The sequence below is a fragment of the Pongo pygmaeus genome, chromosome 13 (assembly GCF_028885625.2).
Source record: "Pongo pygmaeus isolate AG05252 chromosome 13, NHGRI_mPonPyg2-v2.0_pri, whole genome shotgun sequence".
NCBI lineage: Eukaryota > Metazoa > Chordata > Mammalia > Primates > Hominidae > Pongo > Pongo pygmaeus.
In genome coordinates, this window is record NC_072386.2 from 30419075 (window position 1) to 30441225 (window position 22151).

A 22151-nucleotide genomic window follows, 5' to 3' on the forward strand; every position below is an offset into this window, starting at 1 on the left:
AACGAAGGAATAGTTCAATGATTAATAGTTCCCAATTTGGCCTCAAGCTTTCTTGTTTTAATTGAAAAACAAGGTTAACTTGCAAAAACCTCGAGATTCTCAGGGAAAAGCAGTGAGGATGACCTAACAGTAGACAGCAAACAATCTCACTGAGCCATTCCGCCATGCCCAGCGCGAAGGACTCAGGTTTAAAATATCCGGATTCGGCGCACCGGATGTCCACCCCAACTGGCGCGGCATTATGGGAACTGTAGTCCCGGCCCGAGTCCCGGTTTACCACAAACTGTTGGGCCCGGAGTCGGAAAAGACCCGGGTTTAGGAAGGACCCCCGGGTCAGGCGTCCTGGTTGAAGGGCGGGCCTCCTTCTCTCTTCCTCGGCAGGGAGTCCCGAGCCCTGGAGGAAAGCCAGCTCAGCTCCGCATCGGCGTCGGCGGTTGGGACGCACACACTCTGCGTAATGGAGGGCTGAGGCCGATGATGAATTCCGGTGTGCCTGTCAGGCTTGCTGTGTCACTCGGCCCGCTCGGCGCGCCCCTTCCCAGCCGCCCTTCCGTACCGGCTCTCGGGCTCTTCCGGTCTCCGGCCGCCCCTTACCTGCAGGCTCTTCTCCGGCCGCGGCCCGGCGCTCTCCGAGTCGCCCCTGCGGACTGGTCTCGCGCAGTGCCCGGGCACCGGACGCCCGACAGACACTGGCCATGACGAGCGGCGCCACCAGGTACCGGCTGAGCTGCTCGCTCCGGGGCCACGAGCTGGACGTACGGGGCCTGGTGTGCTGCCCCTATCCGCCGGGAGCCTTTGTGTCCGTGTCCCGAGACCGCACCACCCGCCTCTGGGCTCCAGACAGGTAAGCGCTGGGAGTCGGGTTGCCCCGGCTGTGTTGCAAGCTTCCTGGAGAGTGGAAAGAGAGTGACCCTTCCCTGTCAGTCCTGCCGTCTCTCTCTCCCCCCAGCCTTCCCTCTGCTCTCCGCTCCCTTCCAGTTATCAGACTACTAGAACTCTGTGTAAGAAACCATCGAGATTTAAGTGGAAAGAGCACCGGGTAGGGGGACCAAAGAGACCTGCCTTGTGCTAACTTGACCACAGACGAGTCTCCTACCTTTTGGGCCTTCAGTTTTTGGACGATGATCTCCCAAGTTTCTTTTAGACTTGAGAATTTACTGATTCCAGTTGCACTCTCCGAAGTGAGGTAGTTTGAAGGCATGTGAAATGTCCTCTTTTTTTTTTTTCGAAGAAGATGCTCTGTAGTCTTCTCTAAAATTTAATTTTTGAAGACTTTAGTTCTCAAAAATTGCATAGCTGAATCCTCTTCTCGTCCAGGTTAGAATTTTAGTCTGTGGTCTGTGCTGGTCTTGAGGGAGTGAAACCTCTCGGATGTTTTGTTTCTGTGCATGTGCTGTTTCTTGAGGAGAAGTAGCATCCATTGCCTGCAAAGGATTTATCAGAAGGGTTCACGAACCAAAAAAAAAAAAAAGAAAAAAAAGATTAGGAATCAGTCCTGATCGAATTCACGGATTCAGCCCTGATTTGGCTGGTTGTAACGGGATATTTAAGACCTAGAAGACAGATTGTAGTTCAGAGAAAGAAAAATTGAGGTTAGTTATTTTGTTATTTAGTAGGTCTCCCACTGCTAGAGATTTCAGAATTTGAGTCACCATCCATAAATTCAGTTGATAACTATTGAGTGCCTCCTCTTTGGGATACTGGAGAGGAATGAAGACAGACAAGTTGCCAGTGTTTCTGGAGCTTTCTGACAGTCTGATGGGGAAGATAGATTAAAAAACAAGCCAATAAATAATTAAAAACTGGCATGTGAAGAAAACATACAGTTAATAATTAGGTGGAGAGAAATATTAAAGGAAGCCTCTCTGAGGAGTTGTTTGTTTAAAGCTGACATTTGAAGCATGAGTTGGATGGAGCTGGTCGTGGAAGAGCAAATAGGGAGGGTTGAATTGGAAGAGCATTCCAGGGAGGGTTGAATTGGAAGAGCATTCCAGGCAGCCGGAGGAGCAAACAGGAGGGAATTAACTGTGAGGTGAGGGCAGGTTTTGAGGCTGGCAAGAGCCAGGTTATGGAGTTTGCAGATGGAAGCCTTCAAATAGTTTCAAGCCGGGAGCAACATGATCTGATTTCCGTGTTGAGAAGTTTCTGCTAGCTGATGGTAGAGAATAGATTGGAAAGGGGTAAGTGTAGAAGTGGGTTTGCTTGGAGGCTTTTGAAGTAGTATAATCAACACAAGATGGTCCACTAGACTAGGGATAGTATAGAGCAAAATCCTGTATTGAATTGAATGAGATGATCTCTAAAGATCTCTTCTAACTCTAAAATTCTATAATATCCAAAACTACTTAGTAATACTAATATGGAGCTTTTTGTTTGAGTACAGTTATTAAGTTTTTGCCTTTAAAATTGAATCCAGTAGAAGCATAAGCCCAGTAGAATATAACCATGCAGTAAGGAGTATAATCAAGGATGCCTGTTTTAATAGTGGAATCCTGTCATTAAACTTTTGGGACTGTACTAGTTTGACAAGAGTTTAATCACTGGAGTGGTTGTGCTTACCAGGAACTTGAAGAACTTTGGGCTGAACTGATTTATTTGAAAAGTGATTTTGTTCATTGAACTATTGATTTTTTTTTTTTTTTGAGACGGAGTTTCGCTCTTGTTGCCCAGGCTGGAGTGCAATGGCACAATCTTGGCTCACTGCAACCTCCCCCTCCGGGGTTCAAGCGATTCTCTTGCCTCAGCCTCCCAAGTAGCTGTGATTACAGGCATGTGCCACCATGCCCGGCTAATTTTGTATTTTTAGTAGAGATGGGGTTTCTCCATGTTGGTCAGGCTGGTCTTGAACTCCCAACCTCAGGTGATCTGCCCGCCTTGGCCTCCCAGTGTTGGGATTACAGGCGTGAGCCACCATGCCTGGCCGAACTCATGATTTTTTTGTTTTTGTTTTTCAAAATTCATTCCTGTATGTATTTATGTAACACTGATGAAGAACTTGCATTTTGCCACAGTGTGTGTTAGTGCGTAGTGAGATAAGATTATTTAGTCTCTCATATTCTGCTGGTTAGGTTAGCAAGCTTGTCCATCCTGTGGCCCATGGGTGGCTTTGAGAATGGCCCAACACAAATTTCATAAACTTTCTTAAAACATTATGAGGCTTTTTTTGTGATTTTAAAAAAATGCTCATCAGCTATTGTAATTATTAGTGTATTTTATGTGTGGCCAAGACAATTTTTCTTCCAATGTGGCCCAGGAAAGTCAAAAGATTGGATACCCCAGGGTTAGAGTGTTTCATAGTCATCAGGTGATTAAGCTCTTATTGATGCCAACTAAAGTGTCTCAACCATACCTTTAATGTTGTAAAAGTGTCCTCAAGTCTGACATATTGACAATTTTTATTTCATGATACATGTCTTCTCTTTTGTGTTGCTGTAGCAGAATACCACAGACTGGGTAATTTATAAAGAAAAATTTATTTTTCATAGTTCTGGATACTGGGAAGTCCATTATCAAGGTATCGGCATCTTGAAAGGGCCTCTTTGCTGCTGTATCATCCCGTGGTGGAAGGGCAAGAGAGCACACAGCAAGAGGCACAGGGGCAAACTTGCTTTTGTAACAAAGCCACTCTCTAACCTAGTCCCACAATCATGACATTAATCCATTCACGGGGGCAGAACCCTCTTGATCTAATCTCCTCTTAAAGGTCCTACTTCTCAACATGGTTGCATTGAAGGTTAAGTTTCCAGCACATGAACTTTGGGGGACACGTTCAGGCCATAATAGAATATTTGTGTGATTTTGTTTTTTTGACACAGGGTCTCGCTTTGTTGCCCAGGCTGGAATGCAATGGCATGATCACTGCCTCATTGCAGCCTCGACCTTCTGGGCTCAAACAATCCTCCCACTTCAGCCTCTTAAGTAACTGGGACTACAGGCAAGAACCACCATGCCCAGCTAATTTTTATTTATTTGTTTCTGTAGAGATGAGGGTCTTACTAGATTGCCCAGGCTGGTCTCAAACTCCTGGGCTTAAGCAATCCTCCTGCCTCAGCCTTCCAAAGTGTTGGGATTAAAGGTGTGAATCACCACTCCCAGCTCATTAACAGCATATTATTAAAGTTAATGAAATGCTATAAATGTTTGGAGTGAAGTCGTAAATGAAATTTGCTTTCCCATGTAGCCAAGTGGTAAATGAAATTTACCACTGTAAATTTGAATCAGTACCACTGATTCAACTTCAAATTCTTTGTTTGTTACCGAATTGCCTCTTACCGAATCTGACTTGGTCTGTCTACCTCTGATGCAAATGAAATTTACCACTGCTTTCCATGTATGTTGTTGCTAAGGTTCTAGATCAGGGTAGTAAATGTAGGGATGGACTGGGAATAATGGGGAAAGTTAGTTCTAGGGAGGCAGAAATAGTTTTGTTTTAGAGTAGACTAAACCGGGTACCTAGTCTTTCACAAAAGCCCTTTGAAAACCCAGAAAGTCTTTGGACCTTCAGAATGGAGACATATCTGTTGGTTGGGCATTGAACTGAGCCAGCAACATGCCATTGTTTCAGACTACTTCAGGTCTCTATAAGCTAGCTTCAAGCTAAATTACATTTCCCAAGTCTTTCGTTGACTTCTGGGTGGGGAGAGATGAGTGAGATAGGACTTCAGCAGCTTTGCCTTTATATTGCCTTGCCTTTTGAAAAACGACCCATGCTTGAAGACACATCTTCAGATATAGGATCTGATTATATTAATCTATATTAATAGATTTTTTAGGTGCAATCTATTAGTTCCTACTGTAGAATATGAGAATTCAGCTCTCTTTCTGCCTTCCACTCACCCCATCACATATGCATCTTTTTCTTTGCTCTTTTTTTTTTTTTTGAGATGAGTCTTGCTCTGTCGCCCAGGCCGGAGTGCAGTGGCGCTGTCTTGGCTCACTGCAAGCTCCGCCTCCTGGGTTGACGCCATTCTGCCTCAGCCTCCCGAGTAGCTGGGACTATAGGCGCCCGCCACGGCGCCCGGCTAATTTTTTGTATTTTTAGTAAAGACGGGGTTTCACAGTGTTAGCCAGGATGGTCTGGATCTCCTGACCTCGTGATGCGCCCGCCTTGGCCTCCCAGAGTGCTCGGATTACAGGCGTGAGCCACCATGCCGGGCCTCTGTGCTCTGACTCTTATAATTTAAGCTGTGGAATAATCTATGGTAACTCTTCCTCAACAATTTTATGATCTTCATGTGGCTAATAATTGTTTTATTTTGGTTTTCATTTGCTTAGCTTTCTATGTATTTATCACTGAGTCAACTTCAAATTCTTTGTTCGTTACTGAATCACCTCTTAAGGCATTTAGATACATTGGATATTTTACAATTTCCTCTTCCTGACAATGCAAACTTTCTGACCTGGTCTGTCCACCTCTGATGCACAACTAATCCTGGGATTTCCCTTCATTGTTGTTTCCAAAACAACTTTTTTGAACCTCATATGTTGGATTTTTATTGTCAGTATCCTTTAGCTTTCTCTTGGTTGGTTTTCTTCCTTGTTGCCTTATTGGAACATAACCTCTAGGAGCTTCCTGAAATGTAGTGCATCAGTAATAAATGTTTTAAGACCTTGCAAGTCTGAAAGTTATTTTATTTTGCCTTGTTACTGGCATGATAATTTGGATGGTTGTAGCATTCTAATTTTAGAATAGTTTTCTTTCAGAATTGTGATGGAATCCATTGTATTTCATCTTCTAGTGTTATTGTTGAGAAGTCTGAAGCCATTCTGATTTTTGAACTATTTTTTTTTTTCTTTCTGGAAGGCAGTCTACTTGTATCCATTGTTCCAGGCCATTGGCGGGCCCTTTTAATATGAAAACTCATGTCCATAAATTCCAGGAAATGTTCTTCAATTAATTCTTCGGCTGCTTTCTCTTTATTTTTTCTGTCTTCTTTTTTCTGGAACTGTTTTTATTCAGATATTGAACTTGCTTTCTAAATTTCTCTTTTTTTTTTTCTTGGCTATAATCTCTAGCAGGTTGCCTTGACTTTGTGAAATTATGTCCTTGTTTCATGGTTGCAATATCTTATACCTCTAAGGATGATAATGACAATTTAAAAAAATGTTTTAAGGTATTTTCTCCTTAATGGTCTGTTTTCCTCCATATTGGTTTTTTTCTCGTCTCTATTTGTGTTGATCACTGTATTTCATGCTGGAGGCTTTCCCCAGATGTCTGGTAATCTTTATTGTGTGCTCAGCGTTATGGGTAGAGAATTAAGAAGCTCCTGGCAGATCTGTGCTCCTGGATGGGGCTTGCTGGTTGTGAGTTTTACTGTTGAGTTATCTGGTAGGGCCATTATATTGGGCTGATCTGCTGCCTAGAGGATGAGGGTGTGGTTTCCAGGGTTTTCTTTTGGTGGTCTTGGGCTCCAGTAGGAATATACACATTCTTCACACTCCAAGACTCAGCTATCAGCTATCCTTATCCTTATCCTTATCCTCAGTCTTTTTAAAGACTCAGCTTTAAAAAGATGAAAATTCAAAGATTTTCATCTTTTTAAAGAAAAAGCTTCAGACTTTTGCTGAGTGCTAGCAGGACAGTTGTCTGGCTGGGTTGTCTAGCTGCACATCCCTGCCCCCCTGTTTTGTTTTCTTTTTTTTTGTTTTAATACCTTAAGTATTTTTTAAAATCAATTTAAGAAATACTTAATGCTAACCATTTAAAACATTGTGCTAGGGACTTGGGAAGACACAAAGAACCTAATCTGGATTCTGCCGTTAAGAACTTCACAGACCACTACGGAAGATGCACACAAACATCTATGCTTTGAAGTGTTAAGGGTTACACATAGTGGGTAGATTTAGTGGTTTACATAATACAGATTTTAAAACATGTTCTGTCTTTTGATTTCCTCTGGGCTTATTGATAAAATGGTTTCAAAAGCATTAAAAAACAAAAACAACACCCACTAAAATGAAGTGAACAAGTTGAAATTGGTTACTACCAGATATCTTTCTTTGAAGACTTTTTCATAATGCTTCAGATTCTGAAGACTTTCGATTAGTCTTTCTTATCTTAGTTCCTGCCTCTTTGTCCTCACGTCTGGAGGTATATAGTGCTGTTAATTCTTTTCCTCCAATTTTTTTATTGTGATAAAATATACATAACATAAAATTTGCCATCTTAACCATTTTAAACTGTACAGTTCAATGGTATTAAGTATATTCATAATGTGTAACCATCACCACCATCCATCTTTTAACTCTTTTTATCTCTTTATACTGAAACTACCTGTTTAAGCAATAACTCCTCATTCTCTCCACCCCCAGACCCTGGCAACCACCATTCTACTTTATGTCTCTTTGATTTTGACAGCTCTAAGTTCGACATATAAGTGGGATCATACAGTATTTGTCTTTTTATAACTAGCTTATTTCATTTAGCATAATGTCCTCAAGGTTCTTCCATGTTGTAGCATATGTCAGAATTTCCCTCCTTTTTAAGGCTGAATAAAATTTCATGTTTATACCACATTTTGTTTATTCATCCAATGATGGGACACTTAGGTTGATGCCACATTTGAGCTATTGTGAATAATGCTACTATGAATATGGTTGTACACATATCTCTTTAAGATCCTGCTTTCATTTCCATTGGGAATATATCCAGAAATGGAATTGCTGAGTCATATGGTAATTTTATTTTTAATTTTTCTAGTAATTGCCATACTTTTTTCTGTAGTGGGTGTCTTTGCTTTCACATAGTATATTCTGTATGTCTGTTCTAGTTGATTTATGTTAAGTCCTTTTTTTCCTTACATGTTTTCTGTCTGATTATTCTATTATTGAGATTGAGATATTGAAGTCTTCAACTATTATTGTAGAACTATCTATATATCACTTCAATTATGTCAGTTTTTGTTTTATATATTATGTGCATAAATTTATAATTGTTATATCTTCTTGCTGTACCGAACTTTTTATTAATATATAATATCCTTCTTTGTCTCTTGTTTTCTTTTTTTGATTTAAGGTCAATTTTGTCTAATGTTAATATAGCTACTCCTGCTTTCGTTTGCTGTTTTCATGGAATATCCTGTTTCATCCTATCACTTTCAGTATATTTGTGTCTTTGGATCTAAAGTGAGTCTCTTATAAACAGCACCGAGTTGGATTATGTTTTTTAAAATGGTTTCTGCCAATCTCTGTCTTTTGATTGGAGAGTTTAATTCATTTACATTGAAAGTAATCACTGATACCATTTTGCTGTCTGTTTTCTATATGCCTTAAAGTTTGTTTTTGTTTTTTTTTGTCTCTCATCTCCTGCATTACTGTCTTCTTTTGTGTTTAGTTGATTGATTGATTGATTTTATTTTTATCTTTTTTTGAGACGGAGTCTCAGTCTGTGGCCCAGGCTGGAGTGCAGTGGCGCAATCTCGGCTCACTGCAAGCTCCGCCTCTCGGGTTCACGCCATTCTCCTGCCTCAGCCTCCCGAGTAGCTGGGACTACAGGCCCCTGCCACCACACCTGGCTAATTTTTTGTATTTTTAGTAGAGATGGGGTTTCACCGTGTTAGCCAGGATGGTCTCGATCTCCTGACCTTGTGATCCGCCGGCCTCGGCCTCCCAAAGTGCTTGGGATTACAGGCGTGAGCCATGGCGCCCGGCCTAGTTTATTTATGTTTAAATTCCTTCCCCATTTCCTTAGTGTATATTCTATTTTTGTGTGTGTTTACCATGGGGATTATATTTAATATCCTAAAGTTGTAATCCTCTAATTTGAATGTATACATTTAACTTCAATAACAAAAATTCTTTATAGCTCCATCTTCATCCCTTTTGGTTGTTGGTGTCACAGAATTACATCTGTATATACTCTGTGTCCTAAAAACATAAAGTAATAATTATTTTAAATGCATTAATCTCTGAAATTATGTAGGAAAAATTTGGAGTTACAAGCCAAAGTTACAATATCATTAGCTTTTAGGCTAATTTTTTTAATGTAATGTTTCTTAAATGATATAGAAATCAAAAGGTGGAGTTGTAAACCACTATCGTATTTACCATTATTGAGATCTTTATTTTTCATATTGCTTCAAGTCTGTTTAGTGTGTTTTCATTTCACTGTGCAAGAAGGCTCCTTTAAGCATTTCTTACAGGGAGGTCTGGTGGCAGCAAACTCCCTCACCTTTTTTTTTTTTTTTTTTAAGAAATGGTGTCTTACTCTGTTGGCCCATGCGGGCATACAGTGGTATAGTCATAGCTCACTTAAGCCTCAAACTCCCAGGCTCAAGGGATCCTCTCGCCTTAGCCTCCCAAGTAACTGGGACTACAGGTGTACACTATCACACCTAGCTAATGCTCCAAAAAAAATTTTCAAGATGGGGTTTTGCTATGTTGACCAGGCTGGAATGCTGTGGCTGTTCATGAGTGTGGTCACAGCACTCTGCAGCCTCCAACTCCTGGGCTCAAGCAGTTCTCCTATCTTGGTCTCCTGAGGTGCTGGGACTACAGGTGTGTGCTACTGCACTCAGTTTGACCTCCAAAGTTTTTGATGAGAAATCTACTAATTATATTATTGAGGATCCCTTGTATGTGATAAGTCACATCTTTCTTACTGCTTTCAAGATTCTTTGTATCTGTCTTTCTTAAGTTTGAATATAATGTGACTTGGTGTGGGTCTCTTTGAGTTTATCTTCTTGGAGTTTGTTGAGTTTCTTTGGATGTTTATATTCATGTCTTTCATCAAATTTGGGATGTTTCCAGCCATTATTTCTTCAGATATTCTCTCTGCTCCCTTTCACCTCTCTCTAGGACTGCCACAATCTGTATGCTGGCCTACTTCATGTTGTTCCACAAGTCCCTTAGGCTCTCTTCATTTTTTTTTCAGTCTTTTTTTGTGTTCTTCAAACCTGGTAATTTCTACTGTCCTGTGTTCAAGTTTGCTAATTATTTCTTCTTGCTTGAATCTGTCTTCAAGTTGTCTAGTGAATAATTTCATTTCAGTTATCATACCTTTCATCTTCATAATTTCTTTTTGGTTTCTTTATAGGTTTTCTGCCTCTACTGATACTTCAGTTTTCTTCATGCATAATTTTCTTGACTTTCTCCATCTTCCTTTAGTTCTTTGAGCATGTTTAAAACAATTGTTTTAAAGTCTCTGTCTAGTAGATCTGCTGTCAGGTCTTTTTCAGGGACAGTGTCAATTGACTTAATTTTTCCTTTGGGCCATACTTTTCTGTTTATTTGTATGCATGTGATTTTTTTGTTGTTGTTGAAAGTGAACATTTAATCTAATAATATAACTCTAGAAATCATATTCTTCCCCTTTTCCAGGGTTTGCTGATTTTGTTATGTTTTTGTATATTATCTTTTTGTTGTTGTTGTTGTTGAAGGGTGTCTTTGTTCCAAATGTCGGCCTGAGATGTAAACTTACAGTCTTCTCAGGTCTTTTCTGAACCTGTGCTTTTCCCTGGGCATGCACTTTCACTTTCTAATTTTTTCCATATATATAGTTCCTTTTGAATATCTTAGTCTTTATTATCTTGCTCCCAGAAGAGGAAAATGAAGGTGTTAGGGGAGTGGGCATCAGCCTTTTTTTTTTTTCTTTTTTTGAGATGAAGTCTTGCTGTTGTCCCCCAGGCTGGGGTGCGATGGCGCAATCTTGGTTCACTGCAACCTTCTCCTCCCAGGTTTAAGTGATTCGCTTGCCTCAGCCTCCCAAGTAGCTGGAATCACAGGCACCTGCCACTACGCCCAGCTAATTTTTGTGTTTTTAGTAGAGACGGGGTTTCACGATGTTGGCCAGGCTGGTCTCCAACTCCTGACCTGAGGTGATCTACCCACCTCAGCCTCCCAAAGTGCTAGGATTACATGCGTGAGCCACTGTGCCCGGCCGGGCATCAGCCTTTTAAATCCCCTTGGAAGTCACTTCAGCTCAAGAGGTAGAGGCTTGCATCAGCGGGGGGAGGTGCAACAACAATGGCTGCCTGCCTCTTTGTTGCTGCTCTGTGATCAAAGCAGCAATCAGTGATCAGAGAACGGATCTCTGATATTTGGAGGACAGGATCCTTTTTGCCAACCCTAGTTCCTACAGCTGTGAGCAAAGTTCTCTGGGAACAGATGCATGACTGCCTGCCATGGGGCTAGAAGGGTGAGGTGTGGGTAACTGCTACTGTGCCAAGAGCAGGCATTGATCAAAATTAACCTCAATTTACAATCCAAGCCTTCCCCTAGAAGTTGCAAGCTTTGAATTGACTGCAAAGTTTCATAATAGTTACATCAGACAGATTCTGCCAGTGCCATCGTTGTCTAGGTGGGAAGACAGATGCTTGGTGCTTCCGACTCTGCCAACTTCCCAGAATATTCTCTAGTTCTTAAGCCATTTGTTGGTAAATTGGTTCTTCGGTTGTCCTGCTGCCTGCGAGGACTCAGGTCTCCTAAGGCCCTTACTACTTTTCTGTAAGCTTTAAGTATTCAAAGTTGTATTCATGTATTTTTTTTTCATTCTCCTTGGCTTTGTGGGTTTAATTAAGCCTTTATTAAAAAACATAGGTATATATTGCTTTCAGTGGGATTTGGGAAGGAAGTGAAAATAGATGAGTTTGTTTAGTCTTTATCTGGGAGTCTTACCTCTTTATGTGCACTTGTCTTATCTTCTTCAACTGGTCTGCAAACTCTTTGATTTAGCTGAGTTAGGGATATAATTCTTTTTATCCCTCTCAGTGGCTAATTTATTGCTTTCCACATAGTAAAGCATAATCTGCTGGTTGAACTTGTTAAGTAAGGCAGTGATGCTAAGTGATTGATACATATAACAAATTGGTAATCATTTTAATCCCCATGCAATTATTAAGGTACTGTGTTCATTGATATATATAATTATATATAACATTATATATTATATAATATACTGTAGCCATTTATATATTTCTGTATTAGGTGGGGGTTTTTTTGTTTATTTGTTTTAGCTTATCAGTTATCGTTAGGGTTAGTATATTTTATGCATGGCTCAAGACAATTCTTCTTCTTCAGTGTGGCCCAGGGAAGCCAAACGATTTGACACCCCTGTTCTAGCTATGTAGAAACACGTACTGTACTATACTACTGGGCTCTAAGTCAATGCTTCATAATGTGAAAAAGTCCTCAGTATATTTAGGTCTTCTTAATAATAAATTTCATTATCTTAATTGCATGTATGTTTTGTTTAACCAGGGATTTCTTAGGGTAACAGTCACTAATGTGTAGAAGTGAAGATGGAGATTGAGAAAAAAGCCAGTCATGATTATTTATTGCCCTTTCTTTTTTCCTTGTTTTCTATGTTAACGTATTCTTATCAAAGAAACACTAAAGAAACTTCTCTTAATCTCATGGAATTCTCTATAGTAGTTCATATGAATTATGTAAGGTTCAATTTAAAACAGTAGATTCTTAAGATAGTATATACTCTAAAGTTTGTCTAGACACTAAATGAAAATGAGTGCTTTGACAGTTTACGTCCTAGGCTAAGTCAGGGTACGAATATGTATCCATTAATTATCTTGTCTTTCCAGTCCAAACAGGGGCTTTACAGAAATGCACTGTATGAGTGGCCATTCCAATTTTGTATCTTGTGTATGCATCATACCCTCAAGTGACATCTACCCTCATGGCCTAATTGCCACTGGTGGAAATGACCACAATATATGCATTTTCTCACTGGACAGTCCAATGCCACTTTATATTCTAAAAGGCCACAAAAATACTGGTGAGTATAATAATACTTTGGTGTTTTTCTATTTGAAGTTTTATCCCTTTGAAAGTAAAATTTACATATCCATTTTCTCAAGTTTTTATTATATTTTGTTTTACCTATAGCTGTGGTTTGGTAATGGAAACCATTTTGGGTTATCTTAGTTCTGTAAAAATTCTGTTACAAATTTGTTGTGATCAGTAAAGGTTGATATGCTTATATATGTAAAAAGTAATCTGTTCAGTTATTGGCCGGGAGCGGTGGCTCACACCTGTAATCCCAGCACTTTGGGAGGGTGAGACAGGCAGATCACTTGAGGCCAGGAGTTCGGACCAACCTGGAAAACATTGCAAAACCCCGTCTCTACTAAAAATACAAAAATTATCCAGGTGTGGTGATGCCCACCAGTAATCCCAGCTACTCAGGAGGCCGAAGCACGAGAATGGCTAGAACCTGGCAGGCAGAGGTTACAATGAGCCAAGATCCTGCCACTGCACTCCAGCCTGGGTGACAGAGTGGAGACTGTCTCAAAAAAAAAAAAAAAAAAGAAAAAAAAAAGTAAAGTGTTCAGTAATAAAAGAGGCTATATAATTTGAATATACTTCATGACTTTGGTTTTTAACTATTTTATGCAATGAATGCATTTATTCAGGAAACTAAAAGTATTTAATTAAAGACCCAGAAGCAGTGTGTTTAGGGCTCTGGTGTTATTGAGGAATATTTAATATATTTGAATATTATTTTCTGTGATTTGTGTATATTCCTGATTCTGTGATAATTCTGGATTTCTGTGTGGCTTAACAGTTCTTTATTGTAGAATGACATGCTTAATTGGTGCAGTAAGTGTACTTTTTTTTAAATATAAGTGAAATAGTTCAGAACATTTTTCATAAACACTTAAATTCCTTTAAACAATTTGTATAATGTGCCAGGCACCATGGCTCATACGTGTAATCCCAACACTTTGGGAGGCTAAGACGGGAGGATTGCTAGAGGCAAGGAGTTTGAGACCAGCCTGAGCATCATAGGAAGACTCCATCTCTACAAACAATTAAAAAATTAGCTGGACATGGTGGTACATGCTTGTAGTCCCAGCTACTCAGGAAGTTGAGGTGAGAAAATTGCTTTAGCCCAGGAGTTGGAGGCTGCAGTGAGCTGTGATCACACCACCACACTCCAGCCTGGGTGATAGAATGAGACCCTGTCTCTAAAAACACATTTTTTGTTTGTTTGTTTGTTTTGTTTTTGTTTTTTGTTTTTTTTTGGAGACAGAGTCTCGCTCTGTCGCCCAGCCTGGAGTGCAGTGGCGTGATCTCCGCTCACTGCATGCTCCGCCTCCTGGGTTCACGCCATTCTCCTGCCTCAGCCTCCCGAGTAGCTGGGACTACAGGTGCCTGCCACTACGCCCGGCTAATTTTTTTGTATTTTTAGTAGAGACGGGGTTTCACTGTGTTAGCCAGGATGATCTCGATCTCCTGACCTCGTGATCCACCCACCTCGGCCTCCTAAATTGCTGGGATTACAGGCGTGAGCCAGTGTGCCTGGCCAACAAAAATAATTTTTTATTTTTAATTATTTTTTAATTTTAATTTTAATTTATTTTGAGACAGAGTCTCGGTCTGTCACCAGGCTGGAGTGCAGTGGTGTGATCTTGTGATCTTGGCTCACTACAGCCTCTGCCTCCCAGGTTGAAGTGATTCTCCTGCCTCAGCGTCCAGAGTAGCTGGGATTACAGGTGCCCACCACCACGCACAGCTTTTTTATGGTTTTTTTTTTTTTTCTTTTAGACAGAGTCTTGCTCTGTCACCAGGCTGGAGTGCAGTGGCGTGATCTTGGCTCACTGCAACCTCTGCCTCCTGGGTTCAAGCAGTTCTCCTGCCTCAGCCTCCTAAGTATCTGGGACTACAGGCGTGCACCACCACACCCAGCTAATTTTTGTATTTTTGGTATAGACAGGGTTTTACCATGTTGGCCAGGATGGTGTTGATCTCTTGACCTTGTGATCTGCCCAACTTGGCTTCCCAAAGTGCTGGGATTACAGGCGTGAGCCACCGTGCCTGGTCCATTTTTGTGTTTTTAGTAGGGATGGGATTTCACCATGTTGGCCAGGCTGGTCTCGAACTCTTGACCTCAGGTGATCCACCCGCCTCAGTCTCCCAAAGTTCTGGGATTATAGGTGTGAGCCACTGTGCCCGACCAAAAACAGAAAGAATTTTTTAAATGTTTGTGTGCGTGTATGTGTGTTTGTGTGAGAAATCTTCAATACAGAGGGATACAGATTTTTAAAATTTTATTATAGAAATCAAATGTACACAAAAGTAGAGATATCTTATTTTTGTTTCATCTTCCCCCTCCTTCCACTACATCATTTTAAAATTACTGATATTCTACTGCTTCATTTATAAATACATCCTTCATTATGTGGCTGTAAAATAGGGGTTGGCAGACTTTTTCTGTAAAGGATCAGATAGTAAATAAATTTTCTGCTTTTCAGGCCATATGGTTGCTATCATAACTGCTCAACTCTGCAGTTGTAGTGCATAGCAGCTATAGACAGTAAATAAATGAATGAGCCTGTCTGTGTTTCAATAAATCTTCATTTGTGAACACTGAAATTTGAATTTCATATAATTTTTCACATATTAGAAGATTGCCTTTGATTGTTTTTCTCTCAATTACTTAAATACGTGAAAAACATTCTTAGTTTGTTAGGTATACAAATACAGGTGGCTCACCAGCATTAGTTTGTTGACCCTTGTAAAAGATAAGGACACTCTCGTCCTCTAAAAAGAAGAACCACAATATTGTTATCACACCTAAAACAAAACAAAAACTAATTTCTTGTCAACTGTCCAATGAATGTTCAAATTTACCCAGTTGTCTCGTAAATCTTTTTTTATAGTTCATTTGAATTCTGACCCAAATAAGGTCCACATCTTTTTTGTTTGTTTGTTTGTTTTGTTTGTTTGTTTGTTTTGGAGATGGAGTCTCACTCTTTTGCCCAGGCTGGAGTGCAGTGGTGCAATCTTCAGCTCACTGCAACCTCCGCCTCCTGGATTCAAGTGATTCTCCTGCCTCTGCCTCCCAAGTAGCTGGGATTACAGGCGCCCACCACCACGCCCAGCTAAGTTTTTTGTAGTTTTGGTAGAGATGGGGTTTCACCATGTTGTCCAGGCTGGTCTCAAACTCCTGACCTCTGATGATCCATGTTGTCCAGGCTCGTCTCTAACTCCTAACCTCTGGTGATCTGCCTGCCTCAGCCTTCCAAAGTGCTGGGATTACAGGCATGAGCCACCGTGCCCAGCCCTACATCTTTCAATCTGTCAGTTTCTTTCTTTTTTCCTTGTTGTTTAAAACCAGATTACTTTAGCTGTAGAATTTCCCACAATCTCAGTTTTACTGGTTAAAGCCTAGTTTCCTTTAATGTGTACTTCAGTCACCTATATTTCTTGTAAGCTGTTAGATAGATCTAGTAAGCTTTATCAGGTTCAGATTCAAGGTTTTGGCAACAGTATAGGTGGTATTCTGTATTTTCTATTGTATCATATCAGGAAGCACACAATATCTTTTTGTGATATTAAGATTGATCAGTGGGTTCAAGTATTGTATCTTTCTTTCATTATAAAGTTCCCATCAGCCTTTCACATAATGGTAATTTTTAGCAGCTACTGATAAACATTGCCTAGATTCAATATTTTATTAAGGTTTACAAAATGATTGTACTGTAATTCTAATATTATTTCTGCATTTGATCGCCAAGACTTTTCTGTATAGATCTTTCCACATCAACTGGTTACCATGTGGGAGTTTTATACAGAAAAGACAGAATAAATGCTTACCTTGACCCTTCTCCCAACTTATTTACTGGTTTTCAGAAGGAGTTGTTTCCTGAATATCTCTTTTTTTTTTTTTTTTTTTTTCAGTTATCAAATTGTTCATATCTGGCCATTGGAAACCTCTTTAAATTGGCTCCTGTCACCTTTTTATAAGACCTTCAGTAGTCTTCCTTGCTTTATTACAGAATGTTCTAGGTTCAATTTGTACATTTCTTGCTCTAGACCTCAAACCAGCACTTTTGCCAAGAAGTCCTGTTTTTTTTTTCTTTTACTGGGAAATGGTATTTTATCCAATTATACTGATTTGTGGAAGAATGTAAAGAGCACCCAAGTTACAACTATTAAGATCTCAGACTGGGCGTGGTGGTGCATGCCTGTAATCCCAGCACTTTGGGAGGCCGAGGAGGTTGGATCACTTGAAGTCAGGAGTTCGCGACCAGCCTGACTAACATGGTGAAACCCTGTCTCTACTAAATACAAAAAAATTAGCCGGGCATGGTGGCGCATGCCTGTAATCCAAGCTACGTGGGAGGTTGAGACAGGAGAATCACTTGTGCCTCAGAGGCGGAGGTTGCAGTGAGCCAAGATTGCACCATTGCACTCCAGCCTGGGCAACAAGAGCGAAACTCCCATCTCAAAAAAAAAAAAAAAAAAAATCTCAGTGATGTAACATATGAGTATTTCTCATTAACCCTGCACGTTCAACATGGATTAATAAAGGGACTCTGTTCATCATTTTCTCAGGGACTCAGGCTAATGGGGCTTTCTCTCCACACATGCTTCAGTAGTTCTTGGAGCAGTCGAAGGGCAACATGGTTAATAAGGCACTGGTTGGCTGGGCGCAGTGGCTCATGCCTGTAATCCCAGCACTTGGGAGGCCAAGGCGGGCGGATCATAAGGTCAGGAGATCGAGACCATCCTGGCTAACACAGTGAAACCCCATCTCTACTAAAATACAAAAAAATTAGCTGGGCGTGGTGGCGGGCGCCTGTAGTCCCAGCCACTCGGGAGGCTGAGGCAGGAGAATGGCGTGAACCCGGGAGGCAGAGTTTGCAGTGAGCCGAGATCACACAGCTGCACTCCAGCCTGGGCGACAGAGCAAGACTCCATCTCAAAAAAAAAAATAATAATGATAATAATAATAAGGCACTGGCTTTTAAAATCATGTGATTTTAAAATGTCACAGTAGTAGAGGATTAAATGTCCTCATTAAATGTCCTCACAGTAGTAGAGGATTAAAAAAAAAATTTAAAAAAACACCAAAAACGTGTCTGACTGAAAGTGTCAGCTACCATTTTGTCTGGTGACTAATGCAAGTATCATGGCTATGCCTAACTTCAAATGGAGGAGGAAAGTACCATTCTCCCATGTGTCCAAAAAGGGAGTTACCACAGCATGCTTTCTGGTCATCAATGATTCAGCTTCATCAAACAATCCAAAAGTCTCCTCTGAGTGATGCTAAGTATTCTAAACATCAGGGAGGTGATGCTTATAAGTAAGCTGTCACCCATACCCAATATACAATTATGGAAAAAGAATAGGATAATCAGAGCAAACACTCTCATTCAGAAGAGGAAGCAGTGCAAGACAACAGTTTTTAATCTAGAGCCATTCTGAAATCCAAATAAGTAGCTGTCTCAAGGATCCTCAGCTCAGGGTAGAGAGACTTTTGTGATTGCTTCCTTCTGGTCTAGGAAAAAGGTTTTCCAATCCAAGGTTCTTTATGGCTGTGCTTTGACCCCCAAAAATATTCTTCTTTCCTAAGATAATTTTTCTTTTTTTTTCTTTTATCTTTTGAGAGAGGGTCTCACTTTCTTGGCCATACCAGAGTGCAGTGCTGCTCTCACAGCTCACTGCAGCCTTGACCTCCCATGCTCAAGCAATTCTCTTACTGGGACGACAGGCGCGTGCCACCATGTCTGACTAATTTAAAATTTTTGTTTTAGAGTCGGAGTCTCACTATATTGCCCCAGGCTGGTCTCAAACTCCTGAGCTCAATTCAAAATGCTAGGATTACAGGCATGAGCCACTCCACCTGGCTAATTTTTCTTTTCTTTCTTTCTTTTTTGTTTTAAAGACAGAATCTTGCTGTGTCACCCAGGCATGAAGTGCAATGGTATATGATCACGGCTCACTGCAACCTCTGTGCCCTGGGCTCAAGCAATCCTCCCACCTCAGCCTTCCAAGTAGCTGGGAACACAGGTGCATACCACCATACCCAGCTATTTTTTTGTATTTTTAGTAGAGATGAGGTCTCGCCACATTGCCCAGGCTGGTCTCGGACTCCTGAGCTCAAGCAATACGCCTGCCTTGGCCTCCCAAAGTGCTGGGATTACAGGTGTGAGCCACTGTGCCTGGCATAATTTTTCATATTGGTAATTTTTAGCCTGCATAATTTTACATCAAGAAAGTAAGACATTTAATTAACCACTTCATTACTGTTGGACATTGAGCTTAGCTGCAGGTTTTATGGTCACTTTCATGAAAGCAGCCTTAAATATTTATATAAACAGTGTTTCAAAATCATTTACATTATCTCTCTATTATGATTTGTTAAAGCTGGAAAGATTGTGTAGCTCACTTAAGTTCTGCTCCCTCATTTTACAGACAAGGAATCTGATTTTGAGTAATATTTCTGCAGTTACGTGGCTTGTAAGTGGCACAGCTAGGCCTTGCGCCCAGGCAGTCTGGCACCAGAGTCTGCTCTTGACCACTATACTTTTATGTGTCTCTGCTGAATTGAGCCTTCGTTAGCTAAGATACTGCCACTTCAAAGAGTGTTTTTAAAATTGGAATGCTTTAGTAACTTTCAATGTTGAGCATTTTTCTGTATGAAAATGTGTTATCCAATGATGTTTTTTCCTTAGTTTGTAGTTTATCATCTGGAAAATTTGGGACATTACTTAGTGGTTCATGGGACACCACTGCTAAAGTCTGGCTGAATGACAAGTGCATGATGACCTTGCAGGTACAGTAGTTCTGTGTAAATATTCTAAAGAATAATTAAGCTGAATGATTCTGTGGCAACTTAAATTAATACTCATTTTACTCACAGGGTCATACAGCTGCAGTGTGGGCGGTAAAGATCTTACCTGAACAGGGCTTAATGTTGACTGGATCAGCAGACAAGACTGTTAAACTGTGGAAGGCTGGAAGATGTGAGAGGACTTTTTCAGGTAAGATCAGGGTAGACAAGTTTTATAATATCATTGCTTTTTATTTGCTCAGATTCTTTTTCTCAGAAGTTTAAAAGCATGAAAATATTTGAAAAACATTAGTATATTTAAGCTATTAATTTGAATTAATGTAATTTGTCTGATGAGTTAATATCTAATACCTTTAAAAAAGATATAATGAAACCTCTCATAAAACAGCCAAGTGTAGACTGATACATAGCTGTCTGATAAGCTATATATAATATGTGTATGTGCTTCTGCATATATGTATGTAATTTTTGGTATATATTTTTAGTTGTCATTTTAATACTTTTAGCCTGAAACTTCTAAACATAAGCCTCACTGATGGTCAGTCAGCAGTGTTATCTTCATATATGGAAGAAATCATTATTAGTGTCTTTATATTGAAGCACATTGTTTATAACGAATTTCAAGCTTTGTTTATGTTGCGGTTTATGGTGAGTATTCTTTTTAAACCTCAGCTATTAAGTAATGCCAATACTTATGCATCTGCTATCTAATAGTAATATCACTGATTTATTTGTCGGGTACTTAAATATTTACTGTTAATTTTAATTGGTGTTGTTTTTCCTTTTTGAATTTTTTCCTTAAAAGTTGGTAACTACCCTAGATAATATGCAAGAAGTCCCTTTGTACAGATAAAAGTATCTTTTGGCTGGGCGCAGTGACTCACACCTGTAATCTCAGCCTTTCAGGAGGCTGAGGTGGGTGGATCACTTGGGGCCATGAGTTCGAGACCAGCCTGGGCAACATGGTGAAACCCTGTCTCTATTAAAAATACAAAAAAATTATCCAGGGGTGGTGATGCATGCCTGTAATCCCAGCTATTCGGGAGGCTGAGGCACAAGAATCTCTTGAACCCTGGAGGCAGAGGTTGCAGTGAGCAGAGATAGTGCCAGTGCACTCCAGCTTGGGCCACAAAGTGAGACTCCATCTCAAAAAAAAAAAAAGAAAGAAAAACAGAAAAAGTATATTTTGTTGGAAAGTGGATGATGACTAAACATCCTTCTGTTTCTGCTTCAGTATATACTCTCTCTATATATATCAAGTCATTGTTAATCTGTGATAGCTACTCTTAAGTCAACAAATACTGAACATAGGAAATCTGACTTCACAAACTTCAGAGAATGTTTTGTTCTTAAATTTGTGGGCTACTCTTTGTTATATATTTCTTTTATATTTGAATATTATATATTTTATAAATTACTCTTGTTATTGGGGAAGAAAAATTAAAAATGAATTATCAGGTGAAAATGAATTATTGGGGTCAAAATACTATCTCTGGAGGTTTTTGGAGAAGATAGGATGAATATAAAATAACTTGCGAAGACTGGTGATAAAAAAATATTGCTAAACCTTAAATACAAATTTTGGTTACCAGGCTTTCAACAGAAAAAAAGATTTCTCTAACTTGAAAATTAATTTTTACTACTCACTGATATGTTTTATAATGTTAGTAAAATGTATAGAGCCATCAACCAAATTATCAGTTTTATTGATTTGCATTATTGTTTTTTAATGCAGGGCATGAAGACTGTGTAAGAGGTTTGGCAATTTTGAGTGAAACAGAATTTCTTTCCTGTGCAAATGATGCTAGTATTAGAAGGTGGCAAATCACTGGCGAGTGTCTTGAAGTATATTATGGACATACAAATTATATTTATAGCATATCTGTTTTTCCAAATTGTAGAGGTAAGATTATTTTATGCTATGTATTTAATGTTTTGTATTGAGCATTATTCCATCCCATTTGTGAGATGGAGGTAGGAGGGCTAATTACTTAATTTACTATCTATGACTTGAATAATTTAGTAAATTTATTTCATTAAGTATCTTTCTCCTGTTTACAAAGAAGAAAACTGTATGGCCATCTTTATATTAATTCAGATTAGATTGTTGTGTTGTAAAAAGTTCTTGGGTGTCTGAAGAAACACTTTGTAAGATGTGACATGAATAAAAAATGTGATCTTGAAGTTGTATATGTTGTAAGTGACAAACATATGAAATTTAAAACTGTAATTTTAAAACTCTTTGGGTTTCAAAAAGTCAGTGTATCTAGAAAGATGGTATGTATAAATGTACTTAATTTTATTCAAACTAATACTTCCTATATTCATTAATTTTAGACTTTGTGACAACAGCAGAGGACAGATCTCTGAGAATCTGGAAACATGGGGAATGTGCTCAAACTATCCGACTTCCAGCTCAGTCTATATGGTGCTGCTGTGTGCTCGACAATGGTGACATTGTGGTTGGTGCGAGGTATTTATATTCTAGTCAGTCATTAAATGTTATATGTCTAGGCCTTCAGTAGGAACTAGAGTGTACAGAGATAAGCCATAAGGAATTTCAGGTGACTTGGGGAGACTATATGGACACTTCAATTACTAAACAAAACAGTAGTAG

At 39.6% G+C, this 22151-nt stretch overlaps 2 protein-coding genes across 2 annotated transcripts in view; one reads left to right on the forward strand and one right to left on the reverse strand.

The window, feature by feature from the left end:
* IFT74 (intraflagellar transport 74) overlaps nucleotides 1–479 on the reverse strand; it is a 118557-nt gene extending 118078 nt beyond the window's left edge. Inside the window, exon 1 of the mRNA XM_063650477.1 lies at nucleotides 278–479. The gene's annotated coding sequence lies outside the window, so the exon portion shown is untranslated. The remainder of the gene's footprint in view (nucleotides 1–277) is intronic.
* The window catches only part of PLAA (phospholipase A2 activating protein), a 42192-nt gene continuing 20318 nt past the window's right edge, over nucleotides 278–22151 (forward strand). Inside the window, exons 1-6 of the mRNA XM_054502248.2 lie at nucleotides 278–844; nucleotides 12534–12727; nucleotides 19416–19516; nucleotides 19604–19724; nucleotides 21270–21437; nucleotides 21872–22007. Coding sequence (XP_054358223.1) covers nucleotides 696–844; nucleotides 12534–12727; nucleotides 19416–19516; nucleotides 19604–19724; nucleotides 21270–21437; nucleotides 21872–22007 — 869 coding nt within the window. The 5' untranslated portion in view covers nucleotides 278–695. The remainder of the gene's footprint in view (nucleotides 845–12533; nucleotides 12728–19415; nucleotides 19517–19603; nucleotides 19725–21269; nucleotides 21438–21871; nucleotides 22008–22151) is intronic.